We start from the raw sequence: 20052 nt of genomic DNA on the forward strand, positions 1-20052 counted from the left end.
CAAAAATGTATTCCTAATGAAAAACTAGTCACTTACTCAATCAATTCATAACAACATGTTCGAATCTCTCTTCCCCTCAGTATTCTTGATATAAAATATCCAAATCCAATACTAGTGAGTCCACACAGGTATTAATATTCACACGAGTTCGTCGTGGGCAAAGCATAGTGATGATCACTATCATCACAGACAAACTATCATGGGATTGGTAAATCATCATACATGATATATATATATATATATGTGCAACATTAATTTCTATTTTCCATGTAACTCATGGTGCAGAGCAGGCCATGTCGCCATCTTGGAATTATAGTAAAACCACCTCCCTCAGCCATCATACAATGTTAGAATGAGTGTTGATATTTCCGTTCCTGGCCGTATTTTTTCACTTACTATGTAAATTTTAAAAAACACAATTATATCTTTTTACTCACCATTATTTCTAAAATACTATTTAATTATTAATTCAAACAAATTCTCTTTGTTAATCATTAGTATGTAGTTGAGATATAGAGAGGATCAAGTTGTGTTTGACGGACTGGATAAATGTTTTAAAAGTTTGCCACAACCACAACAGGGCTATGTGCCACTATCAAACTTTTCTCAAATTTGCTTGAATTAACAATTAAAGAGTATTTTTAGGAATAATGATGAGTGAAAAAAGATATAATTGTATTTTTTTTTCATATTTACATTGTGGGTATGAAGATAAAATTGAACATGGGGTGGAAATCAACTGCCAATTATGCCAATGAAATTAATGTGAACATAAAAAAAGGGGCCACTGACTAATAATATGGCTCAAATAATTTAAATATAAATAATATTTTACCATTTAGTTTTGTTAATTAATACGAAACGAAGACCATTAATAGTATATTCACATTGATTCAGCCAGTGAACAATGACCATCCATCACCACCAATATATATAATTGGATAAGAATAATATGAAGATAGTAATTAAACATATTCTATATATCTTCATGTGAAGAATCAAATGGCCAAGAACACGAGACGACAGATGGACACATAACATTATGAGAGCCATACAATACAAATTGGCAAGCTTAAGTGGTTCAATCGACCAACCAACACCTATTGCATTCAGAATTGTCTAATTTTTAGATATTATTTATGTAAAAAATTAGATATTTGAGGGATTCCTTGTTTACGGTAATATGTTTTTGGCTTCCTTATTTACAGTAACATGTCTTTGGCTTCATGTGTAATATAGATTAGAAAAACATAGGACTTTTGATTCTCAAAGAAAAGATATTCATGGGACGATTTGTGGCCAAAAAAATTATAATTAAAATGCTTCAACATAACGTTAAGAGTGCATTAAGTTTTGTATTAATTACGTGGTAAAAAATAAAAGAAACATATGAATGAATACCAGATGAATCATTCTAACTAAATCAAAAAGATTAATTAAAATTCTATTTGGATTAAGTTTTATATATTCTCTTCTGAAAAAAAAAAAAAAAGATTCATTGAATTGAACCTAATTAGAGGTTGTATTAGGAATCTCTAAATTTATCCATCCAAATAGAATCTTATTATATAAAATATGAACCTACGATCTGTATGTACTCTCCGATTGCGTGTTTGTGTTTGTGTTTCCACCATCATTTTAATTATACGCGATTTCCAGGTGGTTTCCTAGAAATTTCATCATTTTTTTTCTTTTTCATTGTATAAATAAAGTACTTTAGAAAGAAAAAAAAAAAGTGTGTTTGGAAAGTCAAACAAAAAGAAGTGTCTTAGCTTCTTTTTTTTTTTTTTTTTTTTTTTTTGGTCTGAAAGTGTCTGAGAGGGCTCTTCTTCTTCACACGTCGGATGGAAGGGTAGTTTAGTCCAAATACTCACGTGGGACTTTGAGCGTTCTATATATATGATAGAAAGAGCACCTCGCTAATGTCTGTGCTGGTTTTTTTACCTTGTATTTTGTTTTTTTTTTCTCTCTCTCTCTCTCTCTCTCTCTTTTAGTTGCTTTTGTCGTGTATATCCTCGCCATGGGAACCCAGGCTCCAACTGACCAGAACAATTATGCCTCCACAGATGTAAGTCTCTCTCTCTCTCTCTCTCTCTCTCTCTCTCTCTGTATCTCTCTTTTTGACACTTTCGAAAGTTCCAAAATGTCGGGGCACTAATGTTTTTAACACATGTTTCGAAAGCTTGCTTTCTTTGTATTTTTTCTTCGCTTGCTCTATGACTATAATATGATCTTGTTTTGATAATTACACTAAACATGTGTTTGTTTCCCGAGAAACACAAGGGGAAAGAAAGTTTGATTGTATTATTAATGCTCTATTTGAATCCGCCTTAATAAAGGAGGAAAATGGAAAATGCAGCAACATACATAATATCAGTCAAACAAACAGAAAGAAAGAGGCCTTTATAATTTCTCTTCGTATTCTTGCTTTGCAATTTCGTAGCCCTTCTCTCAGTTTCAGTCTGAGATGAGGTGTTGTGTTCTGGTGTTGTTTCAGTCTCAGTTTCGTCACTATTTCACTCAATTAGGAGGAAAGTTCCCTGTTTCTATCCTAAACCCCTGCCCCACGGCATCTCTTGTTTAATTTCCTGCATGTGTCATTCAGCTTTGAATTCCAAGGAGTTGACTAATATACTTCGATTCAGGACCACATAGATATAGGTATAGATATAAATGGTCTTTGTGTTCTCATTATCAAACAAAATTCGGGAATGAAATAGTTTAATATGACTCTAACATTTACCGGTTACGCGGTAAGGTGACTTCGTAAGAAACAAATTATGCACTCTTAAAATAAACTTTCCTTTTTGTATATTTATGTCCCAAATACAAAGAGTTTTGGATAATATGTATTTATTTAGATGCCCGTTACTTCCTTGATGTCATGTCAATTTTTGTTTTCCTTTGCATGTTATCTCTTAAATTTTTAATTTGATGTGTTTTGACTCAACAACACACACACAATGAGATATTATTTGCAAATGAGGTCTTCATCCACTTGATTTTCCTTGTTTCCAAAATTGTACATTATATTCCATCTTGCATTTAATTTCCTAGCCTTACACATGTCTTCATTTGTTGGCAGTTTTCGTTTTCCAGTTGTCACAATTATAATTATAAGGGTGGATTTTTAATTCAAAATACTTCTATTCGTACACGCAAGAAATAGGCACGTATTTAGGGGAAAAAATTTAATGGAAAATGGGCTATTGTACCGTTGGCTTGGTCGTAATTTGGTAGTGCTGGGGCATGTGGATGTAAAATAGAGAGAGAATCTCTCATGACAAAATAGTGTTATTTTCGTTATAAATAAGTTTTTTTTTAAAAATTTTAAATGGACCCTATGTTTGAAAAGAGTAGATACAACGTGTCCAAAGCTAATAAGACACTGCTTAGATACAGCTCACTCACAAGTTGACAAAATTCATAAAAAACCCTTTTTTCAACTTTTTAACTCTTTCCTGAAGATACGAACAGGATGCCCGGATACCAAATAATAAGATTCACTGGATGTTTATTTCGAAAACACCCCCGTAAGTCCCTAGAATTCCAACTATACCACTGGGGGTGCATCCAGCCGAAAAATTCACATCACATGACAAATTATTGTAACAATTCATTTGGGTGACAAAATTTGTTGTTTAAGGAAACATGTTATGTTATCAGATTGACGAAAAATTAGCGAAGCAGAAGGCGATAGATGATTGGCTTCCAATTACTTCTTCAAGGAATGCAAAATGGTGGTACTCAGCTTTCCACAACGTCACTGCCATGGTCGGAGCTGGTGTTCTCAGTCTCCCTTATGCCATGTCAGAACTTGGATGGTATGTTATGTTACTTGTAATTCAAGCTGGCTTAATTTTGTGTTATTATTTTTTAATAAATAATTAATGGTGTTAAAATAAAAATGAATCAGGGGTCCTGGTGTGGTGATTTTGGTGCTGTCATGGATCATCACATTGTACACTCTGTGGCAAATGGTGGAGATGCATGAGATGGTTCCTGGGAAGCGGTTTGATAGATACCACGAGTTGGGTCAATATGCCTTTGGTGAAAAGCTTGGTCTTTACATTGTGGTGCCTCAGCAGCTGGTTGTGGAAGTTGGTGTCAACATTGTTTATATGGTCACTGGAGGAAAATCACTGCAGAAGGTCCACAATTCTGTCTGCCCAGAATGTAAAAAGATCAAATTAACTTACTTCATCATGATCTTTGCTTCTGTTCACTTTGTCCTCTCCCACCTCCCCAACTTGAACTCCATTTCTGGTGTATCTTTGGCCGCAGCAGTCATGTCCTTGAGGTATATATAATTTCATTTAGGCTCTGTTTTGGGGTGCTTCTGCAGTGGCTAACAAATAACAATTGAAATATGTTCATGGGTCATTAAAACGCTTTTCTAGAAGCACTTGAATTTTCAACAAAATTTCAAAGTTGTTCTAATAAAAGCACTTATATAAACCACAAGTGCTTCCTATTGAAGTAGTCCTTAACAAGCCCTTAATTTGTTCTTAATTGAAATTAATTAATGCTTTGTTGAACTAATTTCTTCAATGTTTTAATGCTTGCAGTTACTCTACCATTGCTTGGGCAGCTTCAGTAAACAAGGGTGTGGTAGACAATGTTCAATATGGATATAAAGCCAAGTCTACATCAGGAACTGTGTTCAACTTCTTCAATGCCTTGGGGGAAGTGGCCTTTGCGTATGCCGGGCACAATGTGGTTCTGGAAATACAAGCAACAATTCCATCGACGCCGGAGAAGCCTTCCAAGGGACCCATGTGGAGAGGAGTCGTTGTTGCCTATATAGTTGTGGCTTTGTGCTACTTCCCAGTTGCTCTCATCGGCTATTATATATTTGGCAATTCAGTTGAAGATAATATCCTCATGTCACTGCAGAAACCTGTGTGGCTCATTGCAATGGCCAACATGTTTGTTGTCATCCATGTTATTGGAAGCTATCAGGTGAGTTTTAAACTCTCCAATTCCTTTTCTTTTCTTTCCAAAAGATTTCATTTTATTTTTTCCCCACCATTAGTCTAACTTTGCTTCTGTGTGTATGTGGTAATGCAGATTTATGCAATGCCAGTGTTTGACATGATAGAAACTGTATTGGTAAAGAAGTTAAATTTCAGACCCACCAGAACGCTTCGCTTCATTACGCGCAATATATATGTCGGTAAGTACACTTTTCCTTAATTCCATCAAGTTAAGCCTCAGCTAAAATGAAGTTGGATGAATGAATTCTAATTGACATTTTATTGCAGCATTCACCATGTTCGTTGGTATTACCTTCCCTTTCTTCGGCGGTCTCCTTGGATTTTTCGGAGGATTTGCTTTCGCCCCAACAACATATTTCGTAAGCCCCACAGTTCTTTAGCAAAACGTTACTTGCAAATTTTGATTCAATCAAATACTAGTCTGTAAATAAATTTCTCACATGAATGAACTTCTTAATAACTGCAGCTCCCTTGCATAATGTGGCTTGCCATCTACAAACCAAGAAGGTTCAGCTTGTCTTGGTGGTGTAACTATGTACGTTCAAATTTTTACATATACTTTATATTGTTCAGCGTGCTCATTTGCTTTCACTTCTGTTTCAGTTGATCTTATACTTTTCACTTCATCAATTTCAGATTTGCATCTTTTTTGGTGTTCTTTTGATGGTCCTTTCACCTATTGGAGGATTGAGAACAATCATAATTGAAGCCAAGACCTACAAATTTTACTCATAAGTCATCAAGCCTTCCAGGCAGAATGCCTCAAAGGGTAGTAGGTTGCTGCAGGATGCATATGAAAACCCAAAAAAACGAAACAAAAGAAGAAAGAAGAAAGAATTTAGCTGTTGATGATGATGAAGAATTAATTAAGGACTATATACCTCAAGGGTCCTGCAATCATCGGAGAAAAATAAATAAGGTTGCTTTTGGAGAACACTTTGTAGATTGTGTTTCCGGGGAAAAGACTTTAAACCATGGGACCAAATTCAAGGAGGTCCCAAAAGAGCTCTACTGTTTCCTCTTCTCTTTTCTTTTTGTGTTTTGTGGACGCATGTATATTATCTTAAATTAATTTCTTTTTTGTGTTTGTTTCTGCATTCTGAAGTGGATAGGTGTGAAATGTTAGCAGATTTTCAATACAGATTGATCTTATCCTATAATACATATCATGAGAAGAAATTTGAGCAATTATCCTCAGTGCAGTTACCCTTATTACCATACTTAATAGGGTTTGGATCCGCCAACCAAATTTGAGTAATTTGGTGAAACATTTTGGTCAGATATTAATGTCTGAATCTGATAGTTTGAAATCTCTGAAATCCTCTGTTTTGGGGTACATAAGATGCATGTGTAAATGCTCTTAACTCCCCGTACCCCGGTATATAATCTTCGATATGCTCTGTTTGTAATTTCAATTTTAAACTAGTTGGGGTCGCTCAATAAAAAAAGAAAGTGATAATATTAAAAAATGGGTGTGAGCTGACAGCCTGACAGAGTATCATAATCCCAGCTTGACCTTGTAATCTTCTCTTTGGAGAGACCACCAGTCCACAAATGGCAGAAGGACCCTTGACTAGGTCGATTATATTAATGTACCATATGATATTATATGATATGAGATAGGCAGCAACGGGAATCATAAAGAAATTTGTCTTACGACAAAAATGGGGAAGAATAGAATCTAAATAAGGTTTCTGCTCTTTCAGGGACAGCAAAAGGTAGTTTCTTTCTGTACATATTTTCAACTCATTGTTCTTCATAACCGTGTCCTTCAACTTTGTTTTGTGTTGTTTTATTAGCCAGAGTCATTGTGTCACTTACTCTTTGCAATAAGTGACATTACTTATAGGCTGCTGAAGTGAAATTGTTGTCAATTTACTACGGTCCGTTTGATAACCATTTTTTGTTTCTAGTTTTAATCCAATAAAAAGATTATACAAAATTAAAATAATATCAACAACCTTTCAATTTTCTGTTGTCTATTATGACCAGAGTGAGCGTTCAACTCATGCTTCAAGCCAGTTTTTGAGGTTACTCGTAACTATGAAATTAGAAATGGGAAAGACATATATAAGTCTGTGAAGAAAGTAATTTAAGAATTCTGTTGCTCTCTGTGCATGCATGAAACTAGGAAGAACCAGTTGCTGGTACTAAAATTCAAGGAGGGTCACTTTCTTTCCCCATCCAACCAGCATGAAAGCAAACAAAAGCTTAATATGAAATTTGTATTTCTATACTTTAAAAGTTTATTTCGCATTTATATGAAACTTGACAGGCCGAATAACATATTCCTTAGCGAAGGCTAGCAAACAAAAATATCAACTTCAAGTCCGCTCAGATTCTCTTGGACGGAGTTTTCTTGAGCTTGACATTCTGTCACCTCACCTCCGATAAATTATATGTTTCATCTTCCCATTCATGTTTATTTTCCATGCTCTAATTCCTGCCTGCAAGACTTGAATCCAAGCCTAGCTGCTAGCTACTCTCTGCATCCATGGGGGTTCAAGCTCCAACCGACCAAAACTCTTCCGTCCCCGTCTCCAGCAATGTAAGACTAGAGTTTGATTCATTTTTTTCAACCATTGGGTTGTGAGTTTGTTTAAGGATTAATAGTGGAATTGTGTACTAGAAATCACAGATAGACGAGCGACCCGAGAAGCAATCGCAGATAGATGAACAACTAAAGAGGCAGAAGGAAATAGATGATTGGCTTCCAATCACTTCTTCAAGGAATGCAAAATGGTGGTACTCAGCTTTCCACAATGTCACTGCCATGGTTGGAGCTGGTGTTCTCAGTCTCCCTTATGCCATGTCCAATCTTGGATGGTATGTTTTACTCAAAACACCAATCTAAATTTTGTTTTTATGAATATGATCCAACTACCAACAAATTTCAAAAACAAAAAGAAAAAAAGTTTTAAATTTCTTGTTTTATTTATACAAGCAATGCTTGGGGGAGGGGGGATTTGAACACAGGGCCTCAGGTGCAAGAGTAATTCCTCTTAACCACTTGAGTTACAAGCCCCTTGCTAAATTGCTTGTTTAATTTCAGGGGTCCTGGTACTGTTATTCTGGTACTGTCGTGGGTGATCACCCTGTTCACTCTATGGCAAATGGTTGAGATGCATGAAATGGTTCCCGGAAAGAGGTTTGATAGGTACCATGAGCTGGGTCAACATGCCTTTGGTGAAAAGCTTGGACTTTGGATTGTGGTGCCCCAACAGCTGATATGCGAGGTTGGTGTGGACATTGTGTATATGGTCACAGGTGGAAAATCCCTGCAGAAGATCCATAAAATAGCTCGCAAAGACAAAGACCCAATCAAACTCACCTACTTCATCATGATCTTTGCCTCTGCTCACTTTGTGCTCGCCCATCTCCCCAACTTTAACTCCATCTCTGGTGTTTCATTAGCTGCAGCAGTCATGTCATTAAGGTACAGCATTAAATAAATTAATCATCATATAAACACAAATTAGGAAACATAAGATTCTTAAACATTTTGTTGTTTGATTGATTGTGGTTGCAGTTACTCTACTATTGCATGGACGGCTTCCGTCCACAAGGGTGTTCAGCCAGATGTAGAATACGGGTATTTAGCTCACAGCACATCGGGAACGGTCTTCAACTTCTTCACTGCCTTAGGGGACGTAGCTTTTGCCTATGCAGGCCATAATGTGGTCTTGGAAATCCAAGCAACAATCCCTTCTTCTCCGGAGAAGCCATCGAAGAAGCCTATGTGGAGAGGAGTGGTGATCGCCTATATAGTCGTGGCCTTATGCTACTTTCCAGTTGCTTTCATTGGATATTACATTTTTGGCAACAAAGTTGAGGACAACATCCTCATCTCCTTGGAAAAACCTGAATGGCTTATCATAACAGCAAACATGTTTGTTGTCATCCATGTCATTGGGAGTTATCAGGTGTGTTTTACTTCTTCTTTCCAATCTGCCAAGCTATCTATACTGGAAAGATCATGCTCCAGTCTTGGTAAGTTTGCAGTTAGATTTTGATAAATTCTTATTGGGTTTTGCTTTGTCTTGTTGCAGCTATATGCAATGCCAGTATTTGACATGATAGAAACCTTGTTGGTAAAGAAACTCCATTTTAGACCCACTACAATGCTTCGCTTCATTTCCCGGAACACTTATGTCGGTAAGTAGTTCATCCCCTCATCCAGGAGAGAGAGACTAAGAGCAGTGCAATCACTCACCAGAGTGTATATTTAATCATGCGCCTGTGTTACTGATTTCAGCATTCACAATGTTCGTTGGCATTACTTTTCCCTTCTTTGGTGGTCTTCTAGGATTCTTTGGAGGATTTGCCTTTTCCCCAACAACATACTTTGTAAGTCTCCTAGTATCAGTCTCTTTATTTGTTGTCAAATTTAAGTTGAAGTTTGAAGTTTTAAGAAAAAAAAAACACCATTGATTGCGTCATCCATTCGATTTCATTCTTCAGCTCCCTTGCATTATGTGGCTTACCGTCAAGAAACCAAGGAAGTTTAGCCTATCTTGGGTTGTTAACTGGGTACGTATGTTTTTCAAGCTTGAATAAATATCTCTGCTTTAAAAACAGGACCAGCTCCATTTCTAAATTGGCTTCATTAATTTCAGATTTGCATTACACTGGGTGTTCTGCTGATGATCCTATCACCTATTGGAGGGTTAAGGAATATCATACTTCAAGCTAAGAACTACAAATTCTACAATTAGTATACAAGCTTGGCAAATGCACAAGTAGGTTTTACCCTGAAATTCAATGCATATAGATGCAATGCAACCATATGTAACAAATAAGTACATGAAGACATACGAAAATAGTGTTGTTCAATCTGGTTTGTAAGGAGGTGCCGACGGAGTTACTCAGAACAAAACTTATTATGCAGGCTCTTCTTCTCAGGGTTTATTTTTGGGCGTTCTATGTGTATCTCATGAATGTATTGTCATTTATTTTTGGTGAAGGTATTGCCATTTAATTTCAGCATCAATGAAATAGATCTGTTGACTATTGCTGGTGATACTTGAAGTAGAACGGAGTCACAGACTCACAGATTACAGATTACAGATTGAACCACTACAGTAGAGAAACAAGGAAATACATTATCTCTCTTATCAAAGGCATAATTTTGAGATCCACGTATCTCTCATACTTTTATACTGAAATGAATATAAAAATACGTTTTCTTTTTGTTTGTCTCGGCTCTTTCAGGGACAGCAAAAGGCAGGTTTCTTCTGTAAATATTTCTTCAACTCATTGAAACTCTTCTTCTCCATAACTGTGCCCAGCAACTTTGTTTTATGTTGTTTTATTAGCTGATTCATCGTATCACTTACTCTTTGCAAGTAGTGACCTGTTTTTATAGGCTGGTCAAGTCAAATTGTTGTAAATTTACTACATTTAGTTGTAATCCAATCAGAAGATTTTGTTACAAGATTCAGGTTAAGCACAGCTATATATACTTTCTGTTGTCTATTATGACCAGAGTGAGCGTTCAACTCATGCTCCAAGCCAGTTTTTGAGGTTACTTGTAACTATGAAATTAGAAACGGGAAATACTTGAGAGAAGGAAATATAAAAGTCTGTGAAGAAATTAATTTAAGAATTCTGTTGCTCTCTGTGCATGCATCATGCATGAAACTTGAAATTGTCAGTATGCAGAAACTAGAAAGAAAGAACCAGTTGTTGGTAATAAAATAGGAGGGTCACTTTCTTAACCCAACCAGCATCAAAACAAACATAAGCATAATATGAAATTTGTATTTTTAAGGTTTATTTAGCATTTGGATGAAACTTTGACAGGCCGAATAACATATTCCTTAGAGAAGCCTAGCAAACAAAAATATCAACTTCAAATCCGCTCAGACTCACTTTGGTGGAGTTTTCTCGAGCTTGACATTCTGTCACCTCACCTAAGATAAATTATATGTTTCATCTTCCCATTCATGTTTATTTTCCATACTCTAAGCCAAGCCTAGCTGCTAGCTACTCTCTGCATCCATGGGGGTTCAAGCTCCAACCGACCAAAACTCTTCCGTCCCCGTCCCCAGCAACGTAAGCCTAGAGTTTGAATCATTTTTATCAACCATTGGATTGTGAATTAGTTTAAAGGATTTGTATACGTTAAGTCACAGATAGATGAGCAACTGGAGAAGCAATCACAGATAGTAGAACAACTAAAGAGGCAGAAGGAAATAGATGATTGGCTTCCAATCACTTCTTCAAGGAATGCAAAATGGTGGTACTCTGCTTTCCACAATGTCAATGCCATGGTTGGAGCTGGAGTCTTAAGTCTTCCCTTTGCCATGTCTAATCTTGGATGGTATGTTTTACTCAAAACACCACATCCAAATTTGTATCCTTTTATGAATATGATCCAATTACCAAAACATTTCATAAACAAAAAGAAAAAAAGAGTTTTTAATTGCTTGTTTAATTTCAGGGGTCCTGGTATTGTAATTCTGGTACTGTCATGGGTAATCACCTTGTTCACTCTATGGCAAATGGTTGAGATGCATGAAATGGTTCCTGGAAAGAGGTTTGATAGGTACCATGAGCTAGGTCAACATGCCTTTGGTGAAAAGCTTGGCCTTTGGATTGTGGTGCCTCAACAGCTGATTTGTGAAGTTGGTGTGGACATTGTGTATATGGTAACAGGTGGAAAATCCCTTCAGAAGATCCATATAATAGCTCGCAAAGACAAAGACCCAATCAAACTTACCTACTTCATCATGATCTTTGCCTCTGCTCAATTTGTCCTCTCCCATCTCCCCAACTTTAACTCCATCTCTGGAATTTCATTAGCTGCAGCAGTCATGTCATTAAGGTACAACATTATATAAATTAATCAACATATAAACCCAAATTAGGAAACATAAGATTCTTGAACATACTGTTGTTTGATTGATTGTGGTTGCATGCAGTTACTCTACTATTGCATGCACGGCTTCAGTCCACAAGGGTGTTCAGCCAGGTGTAGAATACGGGTATTTAGCTCAGAGCACATCGGGAACGGCCTTCAACTTCTTCACTGCCTTGGGGGACATTGCTTTTGCCTATTCAGGCCATAATGTAGTCTTGGAGATACAAGCAATAATCCCTTCTTCGCCGGAGAAGCCTTCGAAGAAGCCTATGTGGAGGGGAGTGGTGATCGCCTATATAGTCGTGGCCTTGTGCTACTTTCCTGTTGCTTTTATTGGTTATTATACTTTTGGCAACAAAGTTGATGACAACATCCTCATCTCCTTGGAGAAACCTGAATGGCTCATCATAACAGCAAACATGTTTGTTGTCATCCACGTTATAGGGGGTTATCAGGTCTGTGTGTGTGTGTGTGTGTGTGTGTGTGTGTGTGTTTTACTTCTTCTTTGCTGTCTGCCTAGCTATCTATACTCCAGTATAGATCAAGCTCTGGTCTTGGTAAGTTTGCAATTGGGTTTTGAATGTTGGGTTTTGCTTTGTCTTGTTGCAATTTGCAGTTATTTGCAATGCCAGTATTTGACATGATTGAATCCTTGTTGGTAAAGAAACTCCATTTTAGACCCACTACAAGGCTTCGCTTCATTACCCGGAACACTTATGTCGGTAAGTAGTTCATCCCCTCATCCAGGAGAATGAGACTAAGAGCAATGTAATCACTCACCAGAGTAAGTTAATCATTCATGTGTTATTGATTTCAGCATTCACAATGTTGGTCGGCATTACTTTTCCCTTCTTTGGTGGTCTTCTGGGATTCTTTGGAGGATTTGCGTTTTCCCCAACAACATACTTTGTAAGTTTCCTAGTCTCTGCCTCTTTATTTGTGGTCAAGTTGAAGTTCAAGTTTAAAGTTGAAAAATTAACAACTAATGATGGCGTTGTCCGTTTGATTTCATTCCTCAGCTCCCTTGCGTTATATGGCTTATCATCAAGAAACCAAGGAAGTTTAGCCTGTCTTGGTTTGTTAACTGGGTACGTATGTTTTTCAAGCTTCATGTCTAAATATTTATGCTTTAAAGGCAGGACCAGCACCATTTCTAAATTGGCTTCATTAATTTCAGATTTGCATTACATTGGGTGTTCTGCTGATGATCCTATCACCCATTGGAGGGTTAAGGAATATCATACTTCAAGCCAAGAACTACAAATTCTACGATTAACAAACTTTTCAGCATCAATGAAATAGATCTGTTGACTATTGCTGGTGATACTTGAAGAAGAAGAGAGTCATAATTTCGAGATTGACATGTCGGCTAAAAAACCAAACTGAAATGAATATAAAAATGCGTTCTGTTTTTGTTTGTTTGTTTTTTTGGGTTAGGACAGTCAAGTTGAATGTCCATAAGAATATTGAAGAAGAAAGAAAGCTCTCAAATTTTGGGCAAGGTAGCTGCATCGGTTCAACTCCAACCTATATAAAAACCATGGTGGTTGCCCTGTTTTCAACTTAGAATAATTGAGACATCTCTGTTTCTCTGTCAGATTACCAAATTTATTAGGCAGCATTGCATTTTGAACAATAAACAAAGCAGCTCATTACTCACACACCTCGTTCCCCATCCATTGTATAGCAACAAAGACAACAACTTCGGATTCAAGGAAACACATGAACTCATTCCATGCAAAAACTCAATTAGAAGAAGAAAGAAAAGGACTTTGATTGAGAAATGATTGATCAAAGATACAGAGTTACATTTTGCAAATTGTTTACATATATCACCAGTAGTAAGTAGTAGCCAACCCAAATTGTTATTAAGCTTGAGAATCAGAGACTCAAAGTTTAATTTCAAAATGTTCCCTCTAATCAAATCTCTACTTGGTTTTATCTTGTTTTCTTTTCCAAGTTGCCAGTCCTTGCTCTAAACAACTCAACCCAAAGATTCGAAATCCACAAAATGCTAACAGAGATAGCTGACATTACCACAACAATCCAAGAAACCCAAACCCACCTCGGAATCAAACCATCAGCCTCACCGCCTACATAAAACGCACCCATTCGGTACACGAAATACGGACCCACCAATCCCCGCACAATCGAATACAACACGTAAAAAGGAGGAGACAAAAGATCATACACCTTAGCTGCAAATTCCAAGTCCCTTCTCCGAGCGTTCGCGAGCGTCCACACGTTCTGGCACAAGCTGGTGACCTCGGCCAGGATCAGAAGAGAGAGAATGGCGAATGCGCCGTGGGACGCCACGTATCGGCAGGTGAGGAAGACGAAGAGCGTGGCCAAGTGGTGGCCGATGAAGAGGACGTCACTGGGGAAGAAGACGATGTAGTGGAGAAGATCGGTGAGGAAGTAGGCGACGCTGTAATCGAGAACGGTGTTCTGGAAGCGGGTGTTTTGGGAGGCGAAGCCGGTGGCCGGGTAGGCGAGTATGGCGTAAGTGGATAAGAAGACGGCGGGGGTGCCGTGGGCGAGGGAAATTAGGCAGCTGGAGGCTTCGGGTCGGATCTTAGGGCTCCAAGTACGGAAGACGATGAAGTAGGCAATGAGGTAGACGACGAAGAACATGGGGAAGAAGATGAGGAGGCATGGGATTGGGTTTTGGGTTTCCATTTGAACTGAAACACGAAACCCTCCCTTTGAATCTTTGACCAAGATTACGGGAACGAAATAGGCGTTTTATACTTGGAGATTACGACTGTCTGACTGACTATGTTTGACATTGAGAAAATCGAGTAAGAAAGTTCAAAAAGGATTTGGTGAAGTTTTGGAAACGAAAAGCAAGGGAAGACGAAACGACATAAGTAAATGAAACCTCTTCCTCATTGGGCTGCGTTTTAATTTTTTTTATGAGCTTCATCAAATTCATTGGGCTTTGATGGGCCCCTGCGACATCTATCGATTCTATTCTTTCATTTTTATATAATATTGCAGCAGTCAAAGAAAAAACATTTACCAAAAAGCATACACAACCAATTGCGCAGACAAATTTTTTTTATTTTTTTATTTTTTATATATCCTTTTTTCGCATCAAAACATTCTTTTTTTTCCCTTTTGCTCCTTGGTTCGTTCATGAATACAAAAGCAGCAACTGTTTAATCAATTTCTCCCTCCTCTATATCATTTACAGGAATTGGAACACTAGCAGCAGGCTCAATTTCTTCCTCCTCTTCATCGTCTTTTATGTACAAGCCAAGTTGTTCCAGAGGGTTACTTCCACCAAACCTAAAACCGCCTAAGCCATCCTGCGAGTGATCTGGGCTTGTTTCATCTACAGAGCTTGGTAACTGCTCCACAGGGGCAGTTCTTAGCATTTCCAGATCTTGAAGAAACTGAGAGTTCTCATTGATTTCAACCGTCTTTTCTATCTGTAGTACACATGGCATCAAATGTCCCAATAAATATCCACACAAATTAAAGGGATCTATTTCTGCAACATAAGGAGGGTGCGATGATTTACCTGCAGCAATGCCTGCCGTGCTGCTTCTCTCTCAAGCTCCCTCTTCCTTTTAGCCTCTGCTGCAGCTTCTGCTTCAGCTCGCCTTCGAGCATCCTCGGCTGCCTTGGCTTCTGCTTGTAACCGTGCTTTTTCTGCTTATATATTGGCAACATAATCAGCTGCTAGATCTCATCAAAATTTCAGTTTAATAAACGAGGAGATGCCTATGAATTATCAACCCAGCATTGCAAACCACACATACACACGCAGACACTAAGGAATTGATGTAAACCACTAATTATAACTTTAAACGTAAAGATCACGACCTTTCTTCTGTTGCAATTCAAGTTCCTCCCTCTCCCGCCGCAATTTCTCAGGATCTCCTTTGTCACCCTGATCTCAGCCAGATCAAATTGCACCGGATCACATCCAGAGTAGAAAATACTTGCAAAATGGATACATACAAACACGGTAAGTATACAAGTAGCCTGAATCTGTAACCCACCTGATTAAGTGTTTTCTCTCGAGCTCTTAAAATGGTATCAGCAAAACGTTCCTTCAATATAGCAGCCCTGTACTGCTTCTCAGGGGAGACCGGCCTCTCTGTGGGAGCACTGTCCCCTAAATTTTTTTGAGAGATGAACAATGAGATACTACCACAAACCCACGTCATAAGTTTTTGTTTTTGTTTTTTAACTCTTAGTCTTACCATCCTGACAACAATCTGACTCCACAGGACTTGGCTTCTGCTGGGAACTTTGTTCAACTTGATCCAACCCACTATCAGACTCTGCAAGATCCCATGGATTAGAAATATTAATCATCAATAAGAAATTCAAAATTCAAAATTCATATGCACAATCATTTCAGAGAAGTGTAGGCCATGTCTAAGGAGAGTACAACCAAGACGGTTGTTAAAATCATTGACAGTCCCCAAATGAACTAAATTTATTCCCCATCTACAAGATAAATATAATAATCAATTATCGGATTGCAGCATACGGTATCATGTTTATTAGACATGAAAGAAACCATAGACAGATCAAATGCATCTGGCAACAGAAAACAAGACATGCTCTTCCAAACACTTCCATCTCTATTTTAAGCAGGAAGGTACTTCTTCTCTATTTATGACCCTGCTTTAATTAGATTTCCTACTGCTTTAGAGGCTTAAGCTCTACACATAAAAGCCTTTTGCAGGAATAAGTGGCAAGCTTCGATATTTTTAAATACAACAGAGTTTTGTCTTTCTTATCCTTTTCCCCTATTTTCTTCTTAGTGAAAGCACTTTTTAAAAAAAATTCTCTGTTGAGAAATCCGACAGAAAGGTTGTGCCCTTGTTTCCCACCTCTCTGTCCACTACTGTATGAGGTAAGGGGTCTTTGTTGGAGAAAACTGCCATTTGATTCTGTAGTGTTAAAAAATTTGAGATCACATAAGCAATATTACTCAAAAGACATCTTCGAATCTAAAGCAATATTACTCATTTATTAAACACAATCAGTCAATGGTGATATCCAAGCTAATTCTACCATAGATGGTGTCCAGGAAGTGTACCCTGTCCAGGACATTGTCAAAGGATTCCCTAATATTTTCTACAATCATGTACTCTATTTTCTACACACCCTGTGTTTCTCTTTTATGGTTTTTCAAGGAATGGAAACTGTATACCAAAATTATTTCTATGCAACACCTAGCGAATGGAAGGAGGAATGTGATTTTATTTAAAAATACTCACGATTTCCTTCAAGGCGATTATCAATTGTCTTTTCATCTAACTGAGCTCCAGAACCTACAGTTTCTGGTACCTGAAGAAGAATTAAGTATGACATCAGGTCCACCAGTCAAACCACCAACAATACACTACTGTACCATACAAAATCAATAGCACAGCACAACAACCATTCATCATGAGAGAAGCAATTTTGATTTATGTATTTAACATAAATTGTCACACAGCTTAGATGCATTTACCGGACTTGAGGCCTTAGCATCATCACATTCACTCTCAGAACTGCTAGAATCTGAATCTGTGAAGCATACATAAGATACAAAATTGTTTAGTGTTTATGAATTCACAAACAGATAGAATTCACATTACTCTTTCACCAGCATAAATAACTCTTTGTTTTTCCTCCATTCAATTAAAAGTCAAACATCATATAATTGAAGGCATGAAAGCAGAGAAATAAAAGCTTGCTCTAACAAGCTCTACTCCAGTGAAGAAAAGGGAAATCATTACCAAAACTCTGAAAGACCTCAAACAAGGACGAATAGTCAAGAAACAAAACATATGAGGGACCTAACCAAAGAAAGACCACAACAGAACAAACTCAATTTACCGCTGGAGCTGCTTGAGCTGATGCCTTTACTAATTTTATAGCCTGTATCCTTTTCTATCTCCACAGGAGGATAGCTTGAGACAGGAGGCTCATTTCCACCAATATCAACATCCTCATCGGCTGGGTCATTCCCTAGAAATGCACATACGTGAGAGGCAAAAACAAAGTGTTTCATACGTCCTAAAACTGAAGTCGGAATTTATATATGCAAGGAGATGAAGAAGAATATGACCTTTGCATGGCTGCATGGATGAATTGCTCAACCCTGATTCGTTCAAAAGCTGCAATAATAATGAAAACAATGTATGCTTCAGGCATATAAAATCTAATTTGAATCCAGGAAGAAGGTGAGGTCGAGCTAATACCTCTATTGAACAAGGTTCAGCCCTCACATGGTTCTTTTGTTTCTCTTGCAAATGCTCATTTAAAAGCTTCCTCAATGTGAACAAGGTATTATCACTTAGATCATCAACATCAATCTCAATCTCATCCTCTTCAGAGTCCTTTCCATTTGAACAATGTTCCCTCAAGAAATCAATGATGAGTAAAGGTATTTCTCCATGCAAAGACTCCAAATCTCTGCTCAGATTATGTTTCTCCTCCTTTGTCATTACCTGCTTAGCAGGCTCAGACTTGACTTCATGGTGCAGTGACGTGATCATCCTCTTTTTCGCGGGGGGCAGTGGCTTAGGAGTTTCTACCGCTTCATGAGGACCAGATTTAGCTGATGGTGGTTGGCAATCAGCCTTTGGCAGTTTTTTCTCAATGGTTTTCCACCTGACTTCAAAAAATTTACTAAGAGTATCAGCCATGACATAGACATCATTTGTTGGTGGATTGTAGGTCATAGCATTGGTGAAGGTAGTCCTGACATCAGCAGCAAACTCCAATGGGCTTGAATAAGATCCTGAAGCTATCTTGGTCTTTACCGTACCCAAATCCATTGGATGCTTGATGACAGTGAAATAATCCGGAATCTTCAACTTCACCACATCAACAGGGGTATTGAAAACCCAAGAAAATTGATGGGACATTAACCGTTTCAATAGTGTCTCGCATTGTTTCATCAGAATCACACTAGCAGTGCTAGGTGCTGAAGCCTGATTCACTGACTCAACCCGGCCGGAAGTGCCTGGATTCCATGCCTGTGCTTTTGATGCTACAGGATTCAGTTTTTTCCCCTGCCCAGTTAATGCTGATGACTTACGGAGATTTTCAATATGAGGCCCATTCCGGCCATTGTTGCAGCTGAGGATGTCACTAGAAGAGGACACTGTAACACCATTGGTTCTATGCATTTCAACTTTCTTCTGAAGTATTCGAATCTGTTCAAGTTCCATTCTCAACCTATGTAGCAAATTTTTCCTTTCGGAGGACAACATGTTTGACAGGGGGAGAACTTCTATAGGCACACCAAAACTGTCGCGTTTACTAGAATTCAAACTAATACATTTCCTTGTTGGAGCACTTGAATCCTCAGAGGCAGTAATTTCAGCATCAATTCGTCCAGAGCTACCAGAGCCCTCGCATTCACCAGCCTGCTCAAAAGCACCACCATAATACCCTCCCCGTCCAGGATTCTTGTTCTTCTTGGCCATCGCACTGTTCTTTATAACAGAACAAAAAGGGGTCAGTCTGGTTGCTTAGGAAGAAGCAATAATGCCCATTTTCGAGGAAACAAAACAGACTGAGAAGAAAGCTTAGTACAGATAGTTTCATTTAAGAAACTTACAAAAACTAAATAATCAAAACGAATAAAAAAAAAAACAGAAGAAGAAGCACAAATCACCAAGTTTAAAAACAGTAATTTCAAATCTTGGGTAAATTCCAAAGCTCAATCTTTACACTCCAAGTATACAACTCTAGAATTGAATTAAAACCCTAATCTTGAACAGCAACCAACTCGACAAAGTTCAACCATATAAAACATAAATCTTCCAAAATTTAAAGTGACCGAAAACCCTAGAAAAATACCAGGAGCTATTGCTTAGCTGCCCAATTGAGTTCCAAAGCCCTCTTGCGATCAAAGTTACACAATCTTCTCCGCGAGGATAAATCAAGGTTCAGAATTCTAGAGAATTAAGATAGAGAAGCTGAGAAGGGTAGAGAGTACACAGTGACTAAAGCCCTAAAAAACCTTAGAATTGAACGCTGTCCGGATCACGACCCGTACCGCCCGAAACGACTAAGAAGAGGACCTTCAACAATGAGCTTTCTTTATTTCCCACAGAAGAGCAAAGCCCACGACTTGGCTCTCGCCAGCCAGTCCCTACTTCAAAAATAATAAAAAGAAAATAAAAAAGAGTTTTAAAAAAAACGACACTGCCTTGAGTGTTAGCCTTCTCT

The 20052-nt window shown here is 37.9% G+C and overlaps 5 protein-coding genes across 8 annotated transcripts; 3 read left to right on the forward strand and 2 right to left on the reverse strand.

Moving 5' to 3' along the window:
* Positions 1840-6188, forward strand: LOC18781720 (lysine histidine transporter 1). Its single transcript, XM_007215311.2, has 8 exons — positions 1840-2068; positions 3667-3824; positions 3917-4300; positions 4569-4962; positions 5071-5176; positions 5265-5356; positions 5464-5532; positions 5634-6188. The coding sequence occupies exons 1-8, from the start codon at positions 2021-2023 to the stop codon at positions 5730-5732; spliced, it is 1350 nt and encodes a 449-aa protein (XP_007215373.1). The 5' UTR covers positions 1840-2020; the 3' UTR covers positions 5733-6188.
* LOC18782075 (lysine histidine transporter 1) lies at positions 7265-10007 on the forward strand. 2 transcript variants are annotated; one of them, XM_007216146.2, is made up of 8 exons: positions 7265-7545; positions 7636-7823; positions 8050-8433; positions 8527-8920; positions 9047-9152; positions 9253-9344; positions 9459-9527; positions 9614-10007. In XM_007216146.2, exons 1-8 carry the CDS (start codon positions 7492-7494, stop codon positions 9710-9712), a joined length of 1386 nt encoding a protein of 461 aa, XP_007216208.1. In that variant the 5' UTR covers positions 7265-7491; the 3' UTR covers positions 9713-10007. The 2 variants fall into 2 exon arrangements, with proteins under 2 accessions (XP_007216208.1, XP_020414459.1); XM_020558870.1 differs by having other exon boundaries at positions 7266-7545; positions 7627-7823.
* On the forward strand, positions 10993-13456 carry LOC18782855 (lysine histidine transporter 1). The gene is made up of 7 exons (XM_020558871.1): positions 10993-11319; positions 11440-11823; positions 11921-12314; positions 12476-12581; positions 12677-12768; positions 12879-12947; positions 13037-13456. The coding sequence occupies exons 1-7, from the start codon at positions 11267-11269 to the stop codon at positions 13133-13135; spliced, it is 1197 nt and encodes a 398-aa protein (XP_020414460.1). The 5' UTR covers positions 10993-11266; the 3' UTR covers positions 13136-13456.
* On the reverse strand, positions 13609-14753 carry LOC18782961 (TLC domain-containing protein At5g14285). Its single transcript, XM_007215812.2, has one exon. It carries the CDS (start codon positions 14536-14538, stop codon positions 13798-13800), a length of 741 nt encoding a protein of 246 aa, XP_007215874.1. The 5' UTR covers positions 14539-14753; the 3' UTR covers positions 13609-13797.
* LOC18782534 (transcription factor GTE8) lies at positions 14932-20024 on the reverse strand. 3 transcript variants are annotated; one of them, XM_020558869.1, is made up of 11 exons: positions 19844-20024; positions 18072-19313; positions 17939-17987; positions 17707-17838; positions 17339-17394; positions 17103-17172; positions 16074-16154; positions 15870-15985; positions 15691-15757; positions 15386-15516; positions 14932-15293 (listed from the first exon to the last, which is right to left on the reverse strand). In XM_020558869.1, the coding sequence occupies exons 2-11, from the start codon at positions 19302-19304 to the stop codon at positions 15021-15023; spliced, it is 2208 nt and encodes a 735-aa protein (XP_020414458.1). In that variant the 5' UTR covers positions 19305-19313; positions 19844-20024; the 3' UTR covers positions 14932-15020. The 3 variants fall into 3 exon arrangements, with proteins under 3 accessions (XP_020414458.1, XP_007215507.2, XP_020414457.1); XM_007215445.2 differs by having other exon boundaries at positions 18072-19308; positions 19681-20024; XM_020558868.1 differs by having other exon boundaries at positions 19681-20023.

This window comes from Prunus persica, chromosome G3 (genome assembly GCF_000346465.2).
Source record: "Prunus persica cultivar Lovell chromosome G3, Prunus_persica_NCBIv2, whole genome shotgun sequence".
NCBI classification, from domain to species: domain Eukaryota; kingdom Viridiplantae; phylum Streptophyta; class Magnoliopsida; order Rosales; family Rosaceae; genus Prunus; species Prunus persica.

Bases quoted from the DNA above. Each gene is read 5' to 3' on its own strand.
- LOC18782534 (XM_020558869.1), bottom strand. From the start codon at position 19,304: ATGGCCAAGAAGAACAAGAATCCTGGACGGGGAGGGTATTATGGTGGT. The intron at 17,395-17,706 runs GTAAATTGAGTT...TATGCTTCACAG, and splicing joins CAGCTCAAGCAGCTCCAGCG to ATTCAGATTCTAGCAGTTCT. The intron at 17,173-17,338 runs GTAAATGCATCT...ATTCTTCTTCAG, and splicing joins ATGCTAAGGCCTCAAGTCCG to GTACCAGAAACTGTAGGTTC.
- LOC18782961 (XM_007215812.2), bottom strand. From the start codon at position 14,538: ATGGAAACCCAAAACCCAATCCCATGCCTCCTCATCTTCTTCCCCATG.
- LOC18782855 (XM_020558871.1), top strand. From the start codon at position 11,267: ATGGTTGGAGCTGGAGTCTTAAGTCTTCCCTTTGCCATGTCTAATCTT. The intron at 11,824-11,920 runs GTACAACATTAT...GGTTGCATGCAG, and splicing joins GCAGCAGTCATGTCATTAAG to TTACTCTACTATTGCATGCA. The intron at 12,948-13,036 runs GTACGTATGTTT...CATTAATTTCAG, and splicing joins TGTCTTGGTTTGTTAACTGG to ATTTGCATTACATTGGGTGT.
- LOC18781720 (XM_007215311.2), top strand. From the start codon at position 2,021: ATGGGAACCCAGGCTCCAACTGACCAGAACAATTATGCCTCCACAGAT. The intron at 4,963-5,070 runs GTGAGTTTTAAA...GTGGTAATGCAG, and splicing joins ATGTTATTGGAAGCTATCAG to ATTTATGCAATGCCAGTGTT. The intron at 5,357-5,463 runs GTAAGCCCCACA...TAATAACTGCAG, and splicing joins TCGCCCCAACAACATATTTC to CTCCCTTGCATAATGTGGCT.
- LOC18782075 (XM_020558870.1), top strand. From the start codon at position 7,492: ATGGGGGTTCAAGCTCCAACCGACCAAAACTCTTCCGTCCCCGTCTCC. The intron at 8,434-8,526 runs GTACAGCATTAA...TTGTGGTTGCAG, and splicing joins GCAGCAGTCATGTCATTAAG to TTACTCTACTATTGCATGGA. The intron at 9,345-9,458 runs GTAAGTCTCCTA...TTCATTCTTCAG, and splicing joins TTTCCCCAACAACATACTTT to CTCCCTTGCATTATGTGGCT.